This window comes from Octopus bimaculoides, chromosome 2, assembly GCF_046866305.1.
Source record: "Octopus bimaculoides isolate indiv1 chromosome 2, ASM4686630v1, whole genome shotgun sequence".
Lineage (NCBI taxonomy): Eukaryota > Metazoa > Mollusca > Cephalopoda > Octopoda > Octopodidae > Octopus > Octopus bimaculoides.
The window spans coordinates 48,902,320-48,925,378 of NC_142929.1; the positions used below are offsets into that span (position 1 = coordinate 48,902,320).

At 32.9% G+C, this 23,059-nt stretch overlaps 1 protein-coding gene across 1 annotated transcript in view; it reads right to left on the reverse strand.

Moving 5' to 3' along the window:
• Positions 1 to 23,059, reverse strand: part of LOC106871625 (uncharacterized) — a 587,895-nt gene that overhangs the window by 251,963 nt on the left and 312,873 nt on the right. The window contains exon 4 of the mRNA XM_014918237.3: positions 11,983 to 15,043. Within this exon, the coding sequence (XP_014773723.1) occupies positions 11,983 to 12,049 (67 nt within the window). The 5' untranslated portion in view covers positions 12,050 to 15,043. The remainder of the gene's footprint in view (positions 1 to 11,982; positions 15,044 to 23,059) is intronic.

A 23,059-nucleotide genomic window follows, 5' to 3' on the forward strand; every position in this document is an offset into this window, starting at 1 on the left:
AAATATTCATACAATGTCACAATCTTTCCAAATCCTGCTGCATTTCACATGAAATTTTTTGTCCACAAAAATTTTCTGGGTGTATAGATTGATGTACCTTTTTTGGCTGTAAATTTTGGTGTGGAAAATTTGACTTGTGAGAAAATATTGTAATTTTTGCCATTGTTATTCATGACGTTTCATTTTAGAGTGAAATAATTGTAATTTTATCTCATTGTACATACAATATCCTACTAATTATCATCATTATATGTCTGACAGAGTGAAGGCACATGACTCAGTGGTTAGAATGTCAGGGTTACAATCATGAGGTTGTGAGTTCAATTCTTGGACTGGGCTGTGTGTTGTGTTCTTGAGCAAAACATTTATTTTATGTTGCCCCAATTCACTCAGCTGTAGAAATGAGTTGTGATGTCACTGGTACCAAACAGTATCAGCTTCTGCATTTCCCTTGGACAACATTGGTGGCATGAAGAGGGGAGACTGGTATGCATGGGCGATTGCCGGTCTTCTATAAAGAATCTTACCCGGACTTGTGCCTCAGAGGGTAACTTTCTAGGTGCAATCTCATGGTCATTCATGACTAGAGGGGATCTTTACAAATGTTTGATAAAAGCAGTCTTCAGATTCTTCTCAGGCATCTTTTGTGCTCTAATATAAATTTGGAAACTGGAACAAAAAACAGGTTGCAAGGAGATTAGGAAATTAACCTTTAAATATTACCATCACTATTTTTTCTGAGACCCATAAAATAGATTTGTGTTCTAACAAATCTTGTTGCATCTTGTGAGGGTCACCATACCAATAACAACAAATACATGCACTGCTTCAAATTCACCTCTTTAATGCCAGTCAACTGGTGAACCCTCTGACCGACCGACCGACCAAACCGACCGACCGACTGACCGACCGACCGACCGCTGTTTAATCTATTAGTTAAACAATCACTTATTTATTTATCAAAGTTCTTTCAATGCCATTCACGACCTCATCAATGATGTACCTTCTCGCCTCCAGGTTTACTTAGAAGACATGAAGCAGACCTGGAAGCAGATTAATTAGTTGGTCAGTCAGACAACCAGCCAACTGGCCAACAACGCAGATGTAAACTGATGTACACACTATCTAAAAAACAGAAAAATGTATGACAGCTGAAACATCTTTGACTAACGGTCTGCTCAATCAATATCGACATAAAGCAACTGCAACAACGAAAATGACAACAAACGTGAGGTAATGATCTTATCCAATTCATAATCTTTTACTCTATTATTCATTTATTTTAAAAGCTACACTGTAATTATGAATTATATATTTATATACATATATGCATATATATATATATATATATATATATATATATATATATATATATATATATATATACTATCACACACCCAAGTATGTTGGTGCAAACAGGAAAAATAGAACTCAAAATACAAGTATATGAATATTTTTACATATATATACATGTATATACATATACATATAAAGATTGTGTGTGTGTGTGTATATATATGTATACCGAGTATATATATATACACATATAAAGAGTGTGTGGATGTATATATATATATATATATATATATAGATAGATAGATAGATATATAGACATATATAAAGAGTATATCACACCTGATAGGGATTACTTTAAAACATGACTATTTGTGAATAACAAGCTTTACATACATTGTAAAACTTCTTGATGTATCTGGTAATGATTTATGTGAATGTAGAATGGTGTAACAAACACAATTATTTGATAAATGAAATATTTTTGTATGACAAAACGTACTTGAGAATATTGGACGGCACACATTACTTAGCACATACTGGTCCACTTCTTAAAAAATATATAACTACAACTATATTCAAAATCAATGAAAAAAGATTGTCCCTCTTTGCCTATAAATGACAACTTGATATGTACCAGCCTTTTCTCTCTCAAAAAACAAAAAATGATGAACTTTGAAGTCAATCGCAAGGAAAATCAAAACCGAAATAATTTATTTGTTGAAAGAATTAATCTTGATAGATCTAAAAGCATACTAGATCATGCATCATGCTCAGTTTACAATAGTCTGCCTGATGAGATCAAAGCCATTAAAAATATAAATTTGTTTAAGAGAAAACTTGATTGTGCCACTGGATACATAACAGAAATTGGCTAGATCATTTTTCCTTTCTTGTTTTGTTTGTTTAAGGAATGACCTTGGTCTCCTACAGTATATACATGCTGGAGGATTCATCTAGACAGTAAATGTCAATTTTCACACATGATTGCAAGTCGACATGCTACTTGAAATACTTTAACACTTTGCAAGTCACCATATAATGTCTGATACTATATGTCCACACTAACTGATATGTCTCATCGTGACAGATAGGCTGTGCATCAAAGGGATCAACATCTTTATTGCATATTGTAGCCTCATAGACAGAAATAAAAAAGACAGAAAAAAAGAATGTCTTTTACTTGAATAAAACATATTTTCTGATTCAATCATCAAAGATTAAAAAGGCATCCTATGTACCAGCCAATAGCATTAAACCAGATAACAATATCAGTTTACCACCCAAGCAAAACTAATGGGATTTGAAAGTTCACTGGTGATTTAAATGAATAGGTACACTGAATAAGTGTTATAATTGGTCATCCGTTAGGTTCCAAGTTCACATCTGAGGCTGGAGCTAGAGGTCTATATTAGTCTTTCGAGTTAGCAGATATATATTATATTAGAGGAAAAAGGACAACAAAACCAAGGCAGGACAGGTGTCTCAAGTCATTTAGAATATTTAATTAGGGTGTGTGTGTGTGTGTGTGTGTGTATATATATACTTTGTTACTCTTTTACTCTTTTACTTGTTTCAGTCATTTGACTGTGGCCATGCTGGAGCACCGCCTTTAGTCGAGCTAATCGACCCCAGGAATTATTCTTTGTAAGCCTAGTACTTATTCTATCGGTTTCTTTTGCCGAACCGCTAAGTTATGGGGTAGTAAACACACCACCATCGGTTGACCATTATTATGATTGACCGTTGACTGGACACTATTCAATTTCTTTTCCTCTGTGTTTTTCTCCTTGTCTCCGTATTCTTTCTGTTGAAGAGCGTAGCTCGAAACGTCAAAGACTTTCCGTATTCCCGAGCGTCATACTAATACATCCTTTTGTTATTTACACCACCTGTCTTCGTCTGTTGTTGTTTTTTCGTATATTCTCCCATATATATATATATATATATATATATATATATATATATATATATATATATATATATATATATATATATATACATATATACGACGGGCTTCTTTCAGTTTCCGTCTACCAAATCCACTCACAAAGTGCCATGCAGTGGGAATGAACCCGGAACCATGTGGTCGGTAAGCAAGCTACTTACCACACAGCCACTCCTGTACCCATATATATATATATATATATATATATACACACACACACACACACACATATATACATATATACATTAGGGTGATGCAAAATAACTTATCATTTCAAAAACTTGAAGACACCCTATAATGTTATTTCATTTAGTGCAAAAACTCAACAGGTAATATTTCAGCACAATTGAACACATTTTAGACGTTGCTACCATCCACTGAACATTTTGTATATTGTTATTTTTCAGTTTGTATTTATTGTACATTTTCTGTCTCCTTGCCATCTTCTACTGGCCCCGACATACAACTGTTTAAGAGATTCAAAGCAAAGTTGGTGGAAATTGACAAAAACAATTACCAGACAGTAACAGATGACCCTAACATTACAGAGAAAATCTCAGATGCTGAAGAAATGATTCAATTTGCTCAAGCTCAGCTTAATGAACAGGAGCCTCATGATGAGTACAAGGAACTGCTCGAGCTAACACTCATTTTCCTCGATAGTACCCCCAAGTCAGGAATCAGCTTTAAAGCACCTGGCAGTTATCACAGAGCACAATGGATGACCAAGTTAATTTACTGCATTAAAATTTGGATGTTTAACTAACTAACTGAGAGAGAAGAAAAAGGACTGAGAGATGTTTGTTGTTTTTCAGCTGTGATATACATCATATCATGATACCTGGCACCCATACCCTCAGATTTGCATTTTGTAAAAAATCTGCAGCTCTACAAGCAAAAGAATGACAAAATTGCAAGTGCTGCACTCAATAAGTTCTTGAGACATTTGTGGTACCTTTCTGAGGAACTTGTGGCACTTGCATCTTTTGATTCAGCTGTTTCACATGAGACAAAAAACAAAACAAAATAAAGCATGTTCTGCTGAAACCAGTTGACTCAAAACTGAGCAAACGAGCATCAAAAAAATCCTGAATCAGCTGAAACAACTTCAGGATTTCGTTACTGCCAACACAAAAAGATTCTTTGAAATCCTCGTGGTGCCTTGCACTTTTCTTGAATAAAAATGCTGAAGAATGGACTGAAAATTATGCGAATGCAAGAGATATCGCATATGGACCACACTAAATTGTTACCACATGAATTATTATTTGCCAAAATTATTAAATTTCTAAAACAAGGAAAGTCATATCTTAGTTTATGTGTTTTAGTCAGAGTGGGGAGGGTAAAGTGTTTAACCTTTTTCAAGGCATCTGAGAATGGTGGGAGGAAGACCCTTAACCTAACCTGATTACTACACGAGAGTGGATCCTGGTTTAAGTACTCAAATGCAAAATAGTGATGTTATATTAGGTGATAGGATATATCTACTATCCAAGAAAAGGACCAATAGAATAAGGGACCAAGAAAGAGACCGGTAGAATAAGTACTAGGCATAAGAAATAAGTCTTGGGTCGATTGCTCATCTAAAAAACCCTTCATGGTGGTGCTCCAGCATGGCCACAGTCAAATGACTAAAACAAAGAATAAAATAATAGAAACTATCAAGAAGCTTGAAGAAGCTTTCTATGGACCTAATTTTAAACAAAAGACTTTGGCTAACCCAAGGCTATGGTAAAAAACATTTTTACCCAAGGTGCCACAGAGTGGAATAGAACTCCAAACTCCTAACCAGATAGTAGGAAAGCAATCTTCTTAACCACACAGTCTCATTTACATCCATAACAATTTTCTGGATTTGGGGCACCTTGGGTGAGTGTCTTCTACTAAAGCTTCAGGCTGACCAAAGCCTTGTGAGTGGTTTTGGTAGGTGGAAACTGAATGTAGCCTGTCATATATATATTTATATATATATGTTTATATCTGTGTGTGTGTCTTTGTGTCTGTGTCTGTCCCTCCCATCATTGCTTCGACAACTGGTGCTAGTGTGTTTACATCCCTGTAACTTAGCGGTTCCACAAAAGAGACCGATAAAATAATTACTAGGCTTACAAAATAAGCCCTGGGGTCAAGATAGTGCTCCAGTATAACCGCACCCAAATGATTGAAACAAGTAGAATAAAAGAATAAAGAATAAAGCTAAAGCCTGAATTTTCTGAATTATAATACGTTTACATATGTGGAAATTTCACGTTAATGTTTAGAAAGCTGATACATAAAATCCCAACAGAGTTCTTTATTAATAGCTGCATGAACAGTGAATACATGAGGATTGTACATTGAGGTAGACGTTTTGAAACATGGCTGATTAATAACTATTTATAAAATATCGTTTTCAGAAAGCTGTAAATTATTAGCTTAGAATCATCAATTATTATTTCCTTATTTGCTTGCTTGCAAACATGGCTTATGTAAACTGAAAATTGATATGAAAAAAATGTAAAATATATACATAAATATATATATGTGTGTGTGTGTGTGTGTGTGTGTGTGTGTGTGTGTGTGTGTGTGTGTGTGTGTGTGTGTGTGTGTGTGTGTGTGTGTGTGTGTGTGTGTGTGTGTGTGTGTGTGTGTGTGTGTGTGTGTGTGTGTGTGTGTATATATATATATATATATATATATATATATATATACACGATGTATACAGTTTCTGTCTACCAAATCCACTCACAAAGAATTGGCTGGCCCAACGTTATAGTAGAAGACACTTGCCCAAGGTGCCACACAGTGGGACCCGGAACCATGTGGCTGGTAAGCAACCTACTTACCACATAGCTACTCCTGTGCCTTAAATGAAAGTGATGCATTGGCATATATGTATATACATACACATATATATACATAAATACATATTTATGTACACACATACATGCATATATACATACATGAATACATATATATACATACATATAAATATACATAGTAATATTCTCTTGGTTGTGATGAAAATAAAGCCTTAACTTCTTATAAAATCCTACTTCACATGCTATTCCTATCAAATGTCTCTTATTTTGTCTGAGAAGTTCAGCATCCTCATATATTACCTGGCTACTTCATCCTACTTCTTGTATGGCCTTCTTGAGTCAGGCATACTGACCTTCCTATTTGCATAATTACTTCATGATTCTTTCCTCACTACTTTGACCAAGTATGAGGAGGCTGTGTTTCATAGATTAAGTCATAATATCAAAATAGTCTAGTAAGAACAAGATTAGACATTGGCTCAGGTTTTTATGCACTACTGAATTATATGTCTAGCTAGGTTCTTTTTTTATGTTCCCTACTCCAGTGAAGGTAGAACATTTAAGGAGTAGCTTCTTTCTCAAACTGTCAGAGATTCTGCTGCATCTGTTATGTACATATCATTTGCATATAGATGAGTGCTATATATATATATATATATATATATATAGGCAAACAGTAATCCCTTGCCATATCATGGTTCGTCTATTGTGCACTCAGTACATTGCAGTTCACTTATCGCATGCTCGGTACACCTATAGCATGCTCAGTACATCATGGATTTTTCTGGCTAATATATGTAAATTTATATTGTAGGCTTCTCACTATATCGTGGATTTCTATGGCCAATACGTATTTATATTTTTTTTAGATTTTAATTATTTCTGTGGTAAAATAATCATTTTCATGCCTAAAAATTAATAAATATAAATAGAGCACAGTGCTGTTTCTACTTTGCAGATTTTTACCTATCACAGGGTAAGTTGGAATGTAACACCCATGATAGTGAAGGGATTTTTGTATGTATGTACATGTATATATATATATATATATATATATATATATATATATATATATATATATATACACACATACATACATATACATACACATACACACACACACACACACACACACACACACACACATTATCATCATCCAGTGTTTTAAATCTGGGTTTTTTCCCTGTTAATGGATCTACCTCAATGCCATACCAACCGAGGTAGGTAGATGCAGCCGACCCCAACCTTTGGGCTGGCTGGTGCTCATTCTCCTTTGCTATCATGAGGCTGTTTTGGAGCTGGATTTTCTATGGGGAGCATGTTCTTGCTTACCCCTAATCTCAGTTTCTAGACATGAGTGGTCCCAAGACCAAGGCCTCTACCATGAATTTTTAAGAAATGTAGTGGAAAACTAGCAAAGAAAGGCAGGGACGCTACTCCCTGAGACCCCTTTTGGAGCCCCACTACCAACATATGTACCCACTTACACATGTACTTACTGATGTAAATATGGATTTGTTCCTCCAGTTATGCACTCATTCACAAGTACTGACTGAATACACAATGTATATACAAAGTCACACAGGAGTAGACTCATATATGTATATGTGTGTACATGCGTGTGCATGTGTGTGTGTACATGCGCAGAGAGAGAGAGGGGGGAGAGCGAATTGGCAGGAGTATTATAATATATGTATATAGTATTTCTGCCAATTCTCTTTTATAAAATCTAGCAGAGTATATTCCAGAAGGCACTGAAATTTTCTCCCCTCTATTTATTGTTAATACCTTGCCTAAAGTACCACACAGTGGGACTGAGCCTGAAGCTGAGCCATATGGTAGGAAAACAAACTTTTCACCACACAACCACACTTCCCATGTCACCAGATAAAGTTCTAAAGGCAACAAATCTACAAGAGCTTACAATAAACATCAATGAATTAAGCAGAACTTTGGTAAATGCCTATCTGTACATCAAATTATTAGCAAAATTTGCTGCCAATCCTTAGTTTCTATTCTTTTAGTTTTTGATTTGTTTCAGTCATTTGGCTGCGGCCATGCTGGAGCACCTCCTTAAAGGGTTCTTTTAGCCAAAGAAATCGATCCCAGAACTTATTCTTTGTAAGCCTAACACTTATTCTATCAGTCTTCTTTGCTGAACTGCTAAGTTATGGGGGCATAAACACACCAGCATCGGGTGTCAAGTGAGGGTGAGGGACAAACACAGACACAAAGACACACGCATAAATACATACATACATACATACATACATACATACATATATATGTATGACAGGCTTCTCTAAGTTTCTGTCTTCCAGATCCACTCACAAGATTTTGATTGGCCTGAGGCTATAGCAGAAGACACTTGCCAAAGGTGCAATGTGATGGGACTGAACTCAGAACCATGTGGCTGGGAAGCATGCCTCTTACCATACCACTCCTAGCACACTCTCAAACCAATTATTCATCCCTAATTTTCTCAGCACTCACTATGTTATATATCAAATAGCATCTCAAATATTGTTAATGCAAGAGTGACTACCAGCATGTACATATGTCTATACCTCAGCACATATCAACAACAACTGAAAGTTATTAATTGAAATCAATAATGGCAGGAAATAAATTCTATAAAAAAAATAACGCATTTTTAAACCTATAATTCAAAACGTGAAACAAAACCAAACAATTAATAGTGGTAAGTCCCTTTAATTAAATAACAGTGAATTACTACAATTAGTCACTGCGAAATGTACTATAACGATATACTACTTTATAGATTATTAACAAAACTGAAAACTATTGAGCAAGTCAGTGATGATGATGATCTGTAAACTGAACTATTGATCCAAATAAATGTTTCATCGTGAATTTATGCAAACATGATCAATATATGATTATAAGAGTTTACAGTAGGTCATTTCCCCTGATTGATTCCAGGTGTTTTTCAAAATAAACGATGCAATTTTTTTTTTTGTAACTTTTATGTTTAAAATCAGTTGTGTAATGAGATAATTACTTTTGATAGTGTGAAGTCAGAATTTTATAATACAATTGTGTGTCAGTTTCAGAAAAAAATAATTCATATTTCGTAAATTTAATTTTCTATTTTTCCTTTTTTTTTTTTTTTTGTTTTCTAAAAAGACTATTCTGTTTCAATGTTAATGGTATTTGTTTCATAAATCATATTTGTTATAAAATGTCTTGAAATTTAAAGCCATACAAAGTGCAGTAGGTCAACTGTAAATGAAGATACTGTTAAACTTCACAGCTGAATAATTTAAGCAGTTTATTTGATAAAGTGAAAAATTTTACTTGTAGCTTTTGATCCTTATTTTTTACATTATTTACTTATTTATTTATTTTTACCTCACATGCTATACAGAAATATCAATGTGTTTTCCAGTTTATATAATTAATCAAAACAAAATTGATATCCTGAGAAAATTTAATATCTCAAATATTGCTTATGCAAGCATGAATACCTGCATGCACTCACGTCAATAAGTCAACACAAAATTTATGTTTAATTTTCAAGATTTACCAAAATACCAAACAAAATCAATTAAAAATCCTCAAGTGGTAGTGATAATGGAAAAAGACTGCATTATAGTAACTGTGTATATTATATATTACTGTATTTCAAACTTAAATATATATAGAGGGGGTTAAATGAGTGCAAATAAATTTCATTAGAAATCATTTACAATTTTTATGTAAAAAAATGTATATATATTTTATAGACATATATGTAGTATATTATATATATGGTCAGCTATTTAGACAATCAAATTAAAAGACATTAAAATATTTGTAAGAATAGAAAACAAGGATCTTAATGATATTTCAAGATTTTATCATTATGCTCTACAACTGTATCAGATGTGAACATTATTTATTTCTTTATTGCCCACAGGGGGCTAAACATAGAGGGAACAAACAAGGACAGACAAAGGGATTAAGTCGATTATATCGACCGCAGTGCATAACTGGTACTTATTTAATCAACCCTGAAAGGATGACAGTAAAAGTCAACCTTGGTGGAATTTGAACTCATAATGTAACAGCAGACAAAATACCACTAAGCATTTCACCTGGCATGCTAATGGTTCTTCCAGCTTGCTGCCATAAATGTAAACATTATTAACCATACAAACATAAGAATTATGGAATATTTAAATCTAAACACTGTTCCTGTTTCATAATACCTTCCTGATTTACTCAGCTCATTCAAACTAATTATGTATTAATTACATATTAAATACATAACGATTATATGGTTAACAATGTTTGTGGTTAAGCCATAAAAATCCCTGTATCCCAGTGAAACAAAAGTTTTAAATATTGAGATGTTTGTTTTCTGTTCTCAATATTCTACTCTGATCATTCATTTTAGCCAAGTTAAACTCTATGCAAACTTATTCCTGCTGTCATAGAACAATAACAAAAAAAGATCATGAACTAACAACATGATTCAGGGCAGTAGGAACAATCTTATAATCACTCATTACAATATGGAAAGACAGAACTCTTAACAAGAACATCAAATTAAAGCTCCTGAAGACAGTAGTTTGGAATGTTGCACTGTACAAATGTGAAAGCTGGACCCCCAGGGCAAATGACACTGCCAAACTCAAAGCATTTGAAAAAAAGTGTGACCAAAGAGTTATGAGGATCAGTTGGACTGTCCATTGAACAAATGAGTTAGTATCTGCGGAGATGAGAACAAAATGAGAAATTTTGACAACTGTCAGGAAGAGAAAGCTGCAGTATTTTGGGCAGGTCATCATGGCTGAACTTCAGCAACTACATCGTTAGGAGAAGAGTCAATGGAAAAGTAACAAGAGGGAGTTCAAGAAGATGCTGGATGGACAACATCACAGAATAGACTGAAAGACTTCCAGCTGAATGCATAACCATAGCTGGAACAAGAAATCAATGGAGAAAGATATAGCATGCTTCCATGGTCCACGGGAAAAGATAAGACAGTCTATTGGAGAATAAAGATATGTTCATGAATAGAGCTCTTAAGTTCAGTGGGTACACTTTTGTAGTACTGATACACTAATTCAATATATTACATATACATCAAGAAAGATGTAAAAATGAATCATAGTTAACAAACAGCATTTTTATCTTCATTACTGTTATCAGTCACTATTTCAGTTTTGTTTTTTCACATCAATAGTTATCTACATATTAGTAAATTCATTGGTAGCGTGTATAAAGTGAGACATGCATGGATAAATTGTAAATAAATTTACATATATGTACATTTAATAAACTTATACTTATTTGGTATTTGATATCAAAAATGTTCATTGCACCAACTGCAACCTGATCAGTGACATAATTCCACTGCATCTGTATCATATATGTGGTTATCGACACATTTGGTAGGAGTTACATATATTATTTAATAGCAGTCTTATTTAGCTCCTTGCAACTTGAAAATTCATCAGGTTTCTTTGATGAGTTTATGCAACTTGAAGTTGCAGCTTGGAGCCAAATCAGACTGTTATTAAATGTGTGTGTGTGTGTGTGTGTGTGTGTGTGTGTGTGTGGGAGAGAGAGAGAGAGAGAGAGAGAGAGAGAGAGAGAGAGAGAGAGAAAGAAAGAGAGATTTGTAGGAAGTGATTGTGTGCATGCATAATAGTGCAGACAGGGAAGAGTGAAAGAAGCTGTAATTATTTATATATATATATATATATATATATATATATATATATATATATATATATATATATATATATATATATATATATATATATATATATATAATTTCTATCTTTATCACTTCTTTTACCTATACTGCCATCACCTTTGTTATTTCTATTTTCATCTTTATACCTACAACAGTTTTAACAACGTTGGCACATTTATTAAAATATGAAAAGCACATGAGATATCAATGAAAAATTAAGCTTGTGAACTTACTTGGTGGAAAAGATGCAACTCTACTTGTTCGCAAAGGAAGATGCATGGGTAAGAAATAGAACTCCATATCTTATGTATCAACTGCACAATGACAAGAAGATAACTTCTAGCGTTCCAGCAGTATGCATAGACCTTTTGCTATAACTTCTTGTGAGGTTCCAAGTAAAATTTCCTTTTGTTTATTGAAAATTTCATTTCTTTTTTTTTATTTTTTTACACAATTTAAAAAATCAATAGATGAACTTATTATATACATATGACTTCATAGAATTTCCACTAGATCTTTGTGATTGCTTTTTTTACTTTGGCTTCAAACGTTTGGCCTTCTCGTATTGTTCGTCTTTGTAAAAGTTGATGAAATTTATCTCAAAATGGAAAGTTTGGTGTATTTATGTATTTTTTTTAAAGCAAGGTCGAAACAATCTTCACAGAGTAAACAATTTTAAAAACAGAAGTTAAGACCTGGTTTCTCTTTCCAAACATTGAAGTTGTTTACTAATCTCTAGGCAGGTTAAATTTGCTTTGTTTTGTTTGTTTTTTAATATTTCAATGGTTTCAAAGACAGCTATAAAAATAAATTGTGAAGTACATATCTTACTTTGTAAATTTAGCAAAGTGTAGTCTTCTCTTCCTTTGTGTTTACTTGTGGGTATTACTTTGTTAGCGTGTAAAATCCTTTGAAGATATGATAAATTTTTATAAAAACCTGTCCATGTTGCCCAATTCATTCCTTTTTTGCATTCAATCAGTAATTTCTGTTATAATGATATGTTTTCTTATGTGACTAGGTCTTCCGAAATGAAAAGAAATAAGCAAAGCTATTAGAAAAGAGTGATTGAATACAGAAGAAAAAAAAAGAAAAAGGAAAAACACTGCCTATTTATTTTACGACTAGATTTTAACCTGATCTGATGGTCATTGTACATCCTTGTACCACCCACCTATAGCACTACAAGATATGATATCACAATCATCATATTAAAGCCACGAGCTTATCTAGAATTTGTTTCATTGTTATTATATTTTGAAAGCATGGCAAACATTGTTTGTTTGTTTGTTTTTTTTTTGTTTTTTTTTGTTTTTGTTTTTGAAAAAATATATATATATTTATCAGACTTTCATAGAGTCTGAAATGATTTTTTATATATCTTATTTTAATGCAGTGAAATATAAATGATATCAGATCAAGAATTCAAAGAATAATCTAATAACTTTATTTCAAAAAATAACTTAACTTTCACTTGAAAAGAAAAAAAAAAAGTGTTGTTAAAGATATTTTCTGTGGGTGTTTTGATTTAATTCATTTATTCTAAGTTTATTCCCTTTGTTTACTACATTTACATCTAACAGTGGAAAGAATTTGCTACTTGTTACTCTTCTAATCTATCTATCTATCTATCTATCTATCTATCTATCTACACACATATATATATATACATACATGCATATAGATATTATGAATATTAGTATATTCTAGTGGAATGTATAGCAAACAGTTCTTCTTGGATTAAAAATTTCGTTTTTTAAAAAAACTATATGTTCTACTTAACATTTTACAGTCTGTTTCCAAACTTTCTAACATATTTAGATGAACTGTGATTGTTTAAGTAATACTTACACTAGTATGTATGTATATATATGTAAAAGCACCCACTACACTCTCGGAGTGGTTGGCGTTAGGAAGGGCATCCAGCTGTAGAAATTTTGCGAGGTCAGATTGGAGCCTGGTGCAGCCTTCTGGCTCGCCAGTCCTCAGTCAAACTGTCCAACCCATGCCAACATGGAAAGAGGATGTTAAACAACGAGAGTATGTATCTGTCTATTCAGCTATTTACCTATCATTTATCACTTATATCATCTATCACTTATACATCTAGCTATCTACATATTGGTCTATCTGTCTGTCTATAAATCTACCTATGTCTGTCTGTCTATCTATCTATCTATCTATCTATCTATCTATCTATCTATCTGCCTGTCTGTCTACTTTTCTTTTTTTCTTTCTAGCTACTTATCTACCTACATATTTATCAACAGCTCTACCTAACTGTGTCATGAAATACATATGCATCAACTTTCAGATTTTCTTACATTTTAAGCTAAAGTAATTTTGGCAACATAGTTAAAACATTATGACGTTTTTGTATTCAATATGGAAGCAGATGCATATATACTTGAAAAAAATGTTTTAAAGTTCTCTTATCCACCAGTTCATTTTTTTTGGCCTCCATGATTAGCACAGTGGTTTTAATGACTAATTACAAAAATAATATCTAAATGACTGATAAATATAATGATCCCTAATAACTACAAAAGAAGTATTGTCACTTTCTTTCAGAAGTATTTCTATTAGATTAGTAAACATGTTGGCAAAAAAAAAAAAAAAATAGCTAATATAAATAAATATTCAATAAAAAACTTAAAGTTCACTATAATAATGATTTCTCTAAGTATTATCAAACAACCTTGTAACTGATAATTACATCTAGTTTCTTAATTCCCTCTTATCTTATTTACAATTAGTTTGAACTTTAGATCTTTAGTAACCATCTAAAATTTTTATTTTGTGAGTTTTCTCCTTTTCTTTTATATATTTTTGTTTTATTAATATTAATTTTCGTTTGCATCTAATCCAATAATTTTTCTTTCACTTTCTTTTAAGCAGGAGCATATGCTTTTTAAAGCACATACATAAGTCGAGTTTGGTAATTCCTTCTCTGGTGCTTCTTGCTTCATTAATTTCACCATTCATGTAGGTTGCTGTCTGTAAAATGTTACTGATTTTTCTGTTGGCTTCGAATTCATTTCTTGCTCTTTTGGTTATCAATAAAATTTCAGTATTTTAAACTTTTGTCTTTTAGTTTCAATTTTGTTGTTTCAGCATTTTTGGTAAGTTTTAAATTTAGCATTTTTCTTTAGAACTTTCAATATTACAATAATATATCCTCGTATTTCAAATTCATTTTCCTAATTTCAACTCATTCCATGATTCAAGAAAAATTCTGATATATATATGTTTCTATTCTTGGTCTCTTCATACATGAATATAAATGAATTCAATCTGAAAATTAAGAAGAAATACAAAATATAAATATGCTTAGATCTATGGATGTGTGTGTGTGTGTGTGTGTGTGTGTGTGTGTGTGTGTGTGTGTGTGTGTGTTTTTATTAATATTTAGCAGAAGCAACAAGGTGACTGAAGGGCTGAGGGTTTTGTACATTGGCACTTATCTCACAAAACTCTTGACCCTTGAGCCACTTTGTTGCTTCTGCTAAATATTAATTGAAATATACATATATTCATAATTTGAGTTTTATTTTTCTTGCTTGCATCACCATACCTATATATATATATATATATATATATATATATAAGCTGAAGAAAACATATCTGTAATAATTACTAACTGCATTTCAAAGTTGTTATTTTTTAAAAAATTTACAGTAATACTTTCTTTCAGATATATCATTTAAAAAAAGTTTAGTTAAAATATTTGTTTATGATTTCCTTTTTATTCTCAAGAAATATCAAGTAATGTAAGTATTAAGCAGTAATTAAGAATATCCTTATAAATTTAACATGTCTAAAATATATAATCTTTATTAATTTATGTATTTATTATGATTTTTTAATATTTATGCAAATATCATTTTCATCGTTTTTGTTTCAACAAGCAGGAAAAAATATTGCTTGACCAATATCATCAAAGTGCTTAGAGTAATAAAAATATAAAAACAAAAAAAATAATGTTTATATCAAAATAGTTATATAATTACATGATTACATATTTAAAACACAATATGTTTGCAACAGCATACATATAAGCATTCTGTTAAAGAATATTTATTATGATGATAAAAATAAGAACAATAACATTAATCACTTCATTACAGGAGTAGATGACGTCTTAATTCACTATTAAACCTACCAAGATTCAAATAAATTATACTGTAGATTTCATGTAACTAGTTCTATATGAATGTTTATTCTCTAATTTTTCACATAACCAATAAAACCTGGCCTTGATACAGTTTGGTACTCTTTGCTTCTACATATCTTTCTTAGGGATATTTTTTTCTCTTATGGTGATGAAAGTTGAGTAATGACTGATAGAGTGCGATCATAAATATGTGGCCAAAATAGATGTCCTCCGAATGAACTCTGGGTTTGTAGCTCAGAAATCAGAAAGCCTCTGAAGGTGAAGCCACTGAGAGGTCATAGCTCTGGTACTACAGATATGTAATTAGAATGTCACAGGAGAGAATCACAAGCTAAATTCTTCAAGCTGAGCCAAACCAGTAGGATACTCAGGTAAAAGTTAAAAGTAATGTTACCTTCTTGAGTCATGCCAACTCACAAGGGCTGGTTTCCCGGTTTCAAGGGCATATAAATTTTCCACCTGGATGGGATGCCGGTCCATTGCAGGACTATTCAGTTTTGCCTGCTGAGTGGACTGGAGCAATGTGAAATGTAGTATTTTGCTCAAGAACACAATGGGTTGCCCAGTCCAGGAATTGAAACCACAATCTTACGATCATAAGTCCAATACCCTAATTAAGTCATGCGCCTCCACTAGAAGACTTAAGGGTAGACTAAGATTGAGATGATGGTTGGATAATATCCATAACCTCAGTTGGTCATGCTTGGGAATCCAACTAGAAAGTCTAATGATGCTTGCATCTGATAGGATCCAATGGTGGAGGTGTCTGAGGATTCTAAGCCCATGACCCATCCAGGAATAGTAGAACATAGTAGAAGATACATCTGGAGGAATATAGTAGAAGATACATGCACTTGTAGGGAGATTGACCCCAGAACCATATGGTTGGGAAGTAAACTACTTATCACACAACCACACCTATGCCTCCATAAGATTTAATTGAAAGTTACACACTATTGATTTATGAAGAAATGAAGTTGTATAGTGTGACTAAACTGTAGATATACGTATAATGTGTTCTGCTCTTTACTGTACATCTAAGCAACAAGTCATTCTTTGCTACACACGTATAATGCTACTGCTCTAATATACTCTATGATACTGAAAATGAAGTGTATATTTCTCAATCACCCTTAATTTCAATTCTTTACAACTTGGGGCAACACATTCAAAGGTATTCTGCTTTTGATCTCTATACTTCACCTATTTCCAACTTCTTCAACTGTGCAGTATTGATATAATAAGTGCTGCTACTTATATCATTGAATTAGATTCAACAGTAAGATTGAAAAGTTACATATCAGAATAAAGCATTGGATCACATCAATAACATGTTGAAACTGCGTTCAGTAAACTTGCCTGGAAATTAGATATCTTTCATGTAGACTACTTCAAACAGATTTGTTTTTAAGATCCAAGCCATCTCACAAATCATCAGAAACTAAGATCCAACAAACCATTGATTATTATTTGGATGTATAGTGTAAATGTCTATCCTCAAGTATAACAGTACATTTTTTTCAAAATAAAACCAAACATATATGATATCCCAATGAGTTAAAATTTATAATGCTAAGACAGGCATTTAGGATACTTTGTATCTTTTTCTACCAGTCAACATTTATTTATTTCTATTCTTGTTAGGTCCTTGAAACAGAAATTCCCTCAGGTTCAATTCAAACCTGACTTCAACTAGTATGCTACACAATTTAATGCATTTCTATATTTACCAGTCCATATAGATATTTGAACTTAATAATAGTCATAATAGTCAATATTTAATAATATTTTAGCATCCTTTGCTTGATGATATCTAATTATTACTTTTCCTTCATTTCTGTTTACCATTATACACTTACAACTCAAACTATCTTTTTTCTCTTAAATATAAGAATTTACAAGCTTTTTCATTTTCCTTAGAGAACATTTTTATTTGATCATTGCAACTTTTTCAACAAATAATGTATTTTTTATCATTTTTATCATAACTGAGAATTATCATCACCATCATAAGAATAATCATCATCATTTTAACATCTACATGTCAATGCTTGCATCAATTCAGATGGAATTTGCTGAGGCTGGTTTTCTATAGATAGATACCATTTCTGTTGCAGATTCTCACTCATTTCCATGCAAGGTAATACTTCCCCATGACTAAACACACAAAATTGGAAACATCACTTGCATGATGGTGAGGATCCATTACATCCATTAAGCAATGTCAAGGCAAACACACACACACACACACACACACACACACACACACACACACACACACACACACACACACACACACAGAGCACACATACATACAAATACATATATGACAGGCTCCTTCCAGTTTCTGTGCACTAAATCCACTGACAACGCTTTGATTAGCACAAAGCACTTGCCTAAGGTATCACATGGTGGAATCAAACTCCAAGTTTGGCAAGTAAACAACATGACCACACAGCCATGTCTAATCTAGCTGGCAGATACATTAGCATGCTGGGCGAAAAGCTTAGCAGTATTTTGTCTGCTGGTACGTTCTAAGTTCAAGTTCCGCCGAGGTCGACTTAGCCTTTCATCCTTTCGGGGTCGATTAAATAAGTACCAGTTACTCATTGGCGTCGATGTTATCGACTTAATTCTTTGTTTGTCCTTTGTGGGCAATAAAGAAATAAATGTTTGAGTATTTGTGATATGCTTTATATGACCTTAACTATGGAACAAAACTAAAAACGTAATCAAAATCATTAACATAATGAAACAATGTTATAAAGACCTATAAATTTATACATCAGAAAAGAATAAGAAAATTTATAAAACCTGGAATTTTCATGAGTCCGCTAGCTCCAAAAGCATTTTTTAATTCTCTCTCTGTTTATTGCCTTGTGTTCCTTTCTGTTGAAGAGCATAGGCTCGAAACGTAAAAGACTTTCTCACCTTCCCAAGCATTAAACTAATACACCTATTTGTTGTTTATATATCTGTCTTCGTCGTTTGTTTTTCTGTAAATTTCAACTATATCTATATCTATATCTATCTATCTATCTATCTATTTTTATATATTTATATATATATATATATATATATATATATATATATATACTTACATGCACACATATATGTATATACAATGCACCTCTTTCAGTTTTTGTTTACCAAATCCACTCACAGGGCTTTGATTGGCCTGAGGCTGTAGTAGAAAACAATTGCCCAAGGTACCATGCAGTGGGACTGAACCTTGAACCATGTAATTGGGAAGCAAGCTTCTTACCTCACAGCCATGCCTTTAAGCATTACAAATTTGATGTATGTTAAGTTAAAGAATTGAACTATTGTATATAAACATGAAAATGTGTGTGTGTGTATTACATGTGTATCTTCTGACATCTATATTTTTGTTAAAATGTTTGCAATGTCTTGAAATAAATGCTTCTCCCTCTCCCTTTTCCTCCTTCTCCCTATTGTTCTCCTCCCTCCATACAGGCTCTTGGTCTATCACTTTTGTTATCACACTTGTTCATTAGTTATGTTAAACAAACTAATCCAACCTTGTACTTAAACTGATATCATTCTTATCTCTTGGAAACTTTATATTTTATCACATACTGAACTTAGCAGACACACACTCACATGCTTGTGCACATTCATACAAGCCAAGAGACTGCATGTGATCATTTGATCTGCAAGAAAATGCAACAATCACTCAGCAATCACATTCTACTGTTTGAAAAAAGAAGACCAAAATGGATAATACGGTTCTAGAATGAAAGCAAAAAAAAAAAAAAAGAAAAAAAGAAACGAAAATGTATAAAGGTTTCCTAATATCATCATCATCATCATTATCATCACCACCATCATTTTATGTCCACTTTTCCATGCTTGCATGGGTTGGATGGAGTCTACTGAGGCAAATTTTCTATGGCTAGGTGCCCTTCCTGTTGCCAACCCTCACTAGTTTCCAAGCAAGGTAATATTTTCCCATGTCCAAGTATGTTTACGCAGAATGTTGGGAATGAATGACATTTTCTCATGAGAATATATGATAGCTCATTTCAGCTGGGAGACAAGAATATGATAGAAACACTCTCAATAGGTGCAGGCTGGTTATGTGGTAATAAAGCTTGCTTCCCAGCCACATGGTCCCAGGCCCAATTCCACTGCATGGTACATTGGGCAAGTGTCTTCTATTATAGCCTCAGGCTGACCAAAGCCTTGTGAGGGGATTTGGAAGATGGAAACTGAAAGAAGCCAGTCGTGTATATATATATATATATATATATATATATATATATATATATGTGTGTATGTGTGTGTGTATTTCTGTCTGTGTTTGTCCATTGCTTGACAATCGATGGTGGTGTGTTTATGTACCCATAACTTAGTAGTTCAGCAAAAGAGACCGATAGAATAAGTACTAGGCTTACAAAGAATAAATCCTGGAGTCGATTTCTTCAACTGAAATCCTTTAAAGTGGTGCTCCAGCATGGCCACTGTCAAATGAATGAAACGTGTGAAAGAATAAAAGAATATTTATCTGTTAGGTTCTTATTGAGGAATAATCACTACATTAGTGGTTGATAATATTTTATATCTTAACTAGATTAGAAAAGTCAAATGATGATGATGGTGATAATGACAACAATGAAGGTAAAAATGATGACGTCGATGATAATAGTTATTTCTGATATAGACACAACACCAGCAATTTTGAGATGGTGGTAGAACATTCATCAACAGGTGCTTGCATAGTATACTTAAAATCAGATGGCCTGAACACATAAGCAATATGGAGCTATGGCAAAGAACGAATCAAGTTTCGATTAGGGAGCAAATATTTAAGAAAAAGTGGAAGTGGATTGGTGGCACAATTAGAAAAGACACACTAAATGTAGCAAAAAGTGCTTTACAGTGGAATCCGAATGGATATAGAAAGAGGGATAGGCTTAAGAACTTGTGGTGTAGATCAACACAAAAGGAACTAGAGAAAGGGGGACATTCATGGCAGAGTATAAGTACAGCAGCGAAAAATTATGCGACATGGAATTCAATTATAAGTGGCCTATACTCCGCGTTAGAGGGTTAAAGGCAAGAAAAAAAGGTAGGGTTAGTTGATATAATCAATAGTACCTGACTGGTAATTTATTTTATTGAATCCAAAAGGATGAAAGGCAAAGCTGACTCTTGTAGGATTTGAACTCAGAATGGAATTGAGATGGAAAAAAGACCACAAATCAGGTTTTCTGATTTTTTAAAACTAATTTTCCAACAAAACTCACATCACCCACCCACCATGCACAACAGAACAAACTGTAATATAATACAAGAAAGAACAGGCTAAACCATAGAGCACCTCAAAATTGTTGACCTTGTGTCTATATTAGGAATAATCATTATCTTTTTTACCTTCATTGCTGTCATCAGCGTCACCATCATCATTTGACATTGCTAGTCTAGTTAAGATATATGATATTTTACAAGCAACTTACACATGCAAGTGCTACCAGTCGAAAGTTTGGTGCAGTCTTCTGCCTGGCTAGCTACTGTCAAACCGTCCAACCCATTCCAGCATGGAGGGAGGACGTTAAACAATGATGATGATGATGATAAATAAAAATCTAACACATAAATATTGATAGTGTTTCAACTGTAAGTTTGTCTCATAACTGAAACAAACTATTATTTATTCTCATGTGAAAATCGTGCATTTTCTTTAAGTTTGAAATTGTCACATCAGCTATTACATGGATACTACTGTTGAGAGGCTGAAATTTATGCTGGAATCCAAAATACCATAACAGTAACAGACTCCCAAATGATCTCTTAACCGACAATAAAAAAAGAAAACAATGAAGTATAATAATAAAAATATATTTGCACATCAGAATACACACTTCCTAATAATTTTGTGTCTTTGTATCTCCTGTCCTAACATCAAGTGATAGCTATAATGGAGTGTCACCATCATATTTCAGTGTTATTTGGTTCCATTGTTCTGTAAAAACATATCTGGCCAAGAGGAAATATTACTTTACTTGAGAATAGGTGAGAATTGGTAGCTATAGAAAATTTGCTTCAATGAATTCCATCTGATCTATGCATACTTGGAAAACTGAATGTTAAAAGGAGTTAAAATGATGATGTATAATACATACATACAAATGAACACGCACACACACATTTTGTAATTGGTTGGAGATGGCAAAATGTAAGCTTTCGTGAAAACTTTAGGCTAATACAATATCAAATCTAATTATTTGGTGTCAGAAAAGGTGGGTAAATTCTGTCTGAGAAGTTAGAATACAACTTCTTAGCAATTAAAAATTTGCGAAGCTGAATGTTTATTCAAAATGGAAACTTGCATGAAAAAAAAAAAAGATAAATAAATAAAAATAAAAAAATTGCTGGGTGACAGACTGTGACATTCACTATCACATGCAAATGATATCCTATTAAGCTTGATATGAAACAGTCTGTAACAGTCTGTAATAGGACAACTACCAGATTAAAGTTTAGATAATGAATGTTAAATTGATCAAAAGGAAGTGTATTTGGTGAAAAAATATAACTACAGTAATAAAAGCAGCAAAGACAATTGTATTTCCATTAATCTGTTCTCTACCCCAAATTATGTGCTAATGTAATGCTTGGCTCAGACCTCCAATCAAAGCATGACAAAGTAACATTTAATTTATAACACAAATGTTATAAATGTCATACTAACACCAACCTGCAATATCAGTTTGTGGATTGAGTATTCTTAACATTGACCTTCCTGATCTTGCCAGCCTGACATCTGACTATCATTGTAATACTACAAAGTTACACCAATAGTCACACCAATTTATAGTTCATTAGATGGGAGATTAACAGATTATTAAAGGAGAGAATAAAAGAGTCAAAGCAAATCACCTTCAAAAGCTTAGATTCTAGTAACAAAGGATGAAAACCAAGAGAAATGTCTAGTCATTGACAATTCACATGCCATCAATATATTCACACAGCTGGATGCATTCCCATTATCTCACATAACAGATATTGTCAATAAAATAGCTCAATATTCTGTATTTAGCACCATTGATCTCTGCAGTGCTTATCATGAAATACCAATTAAATTTGAAGAAAGGCCATATACTGCATTTGAG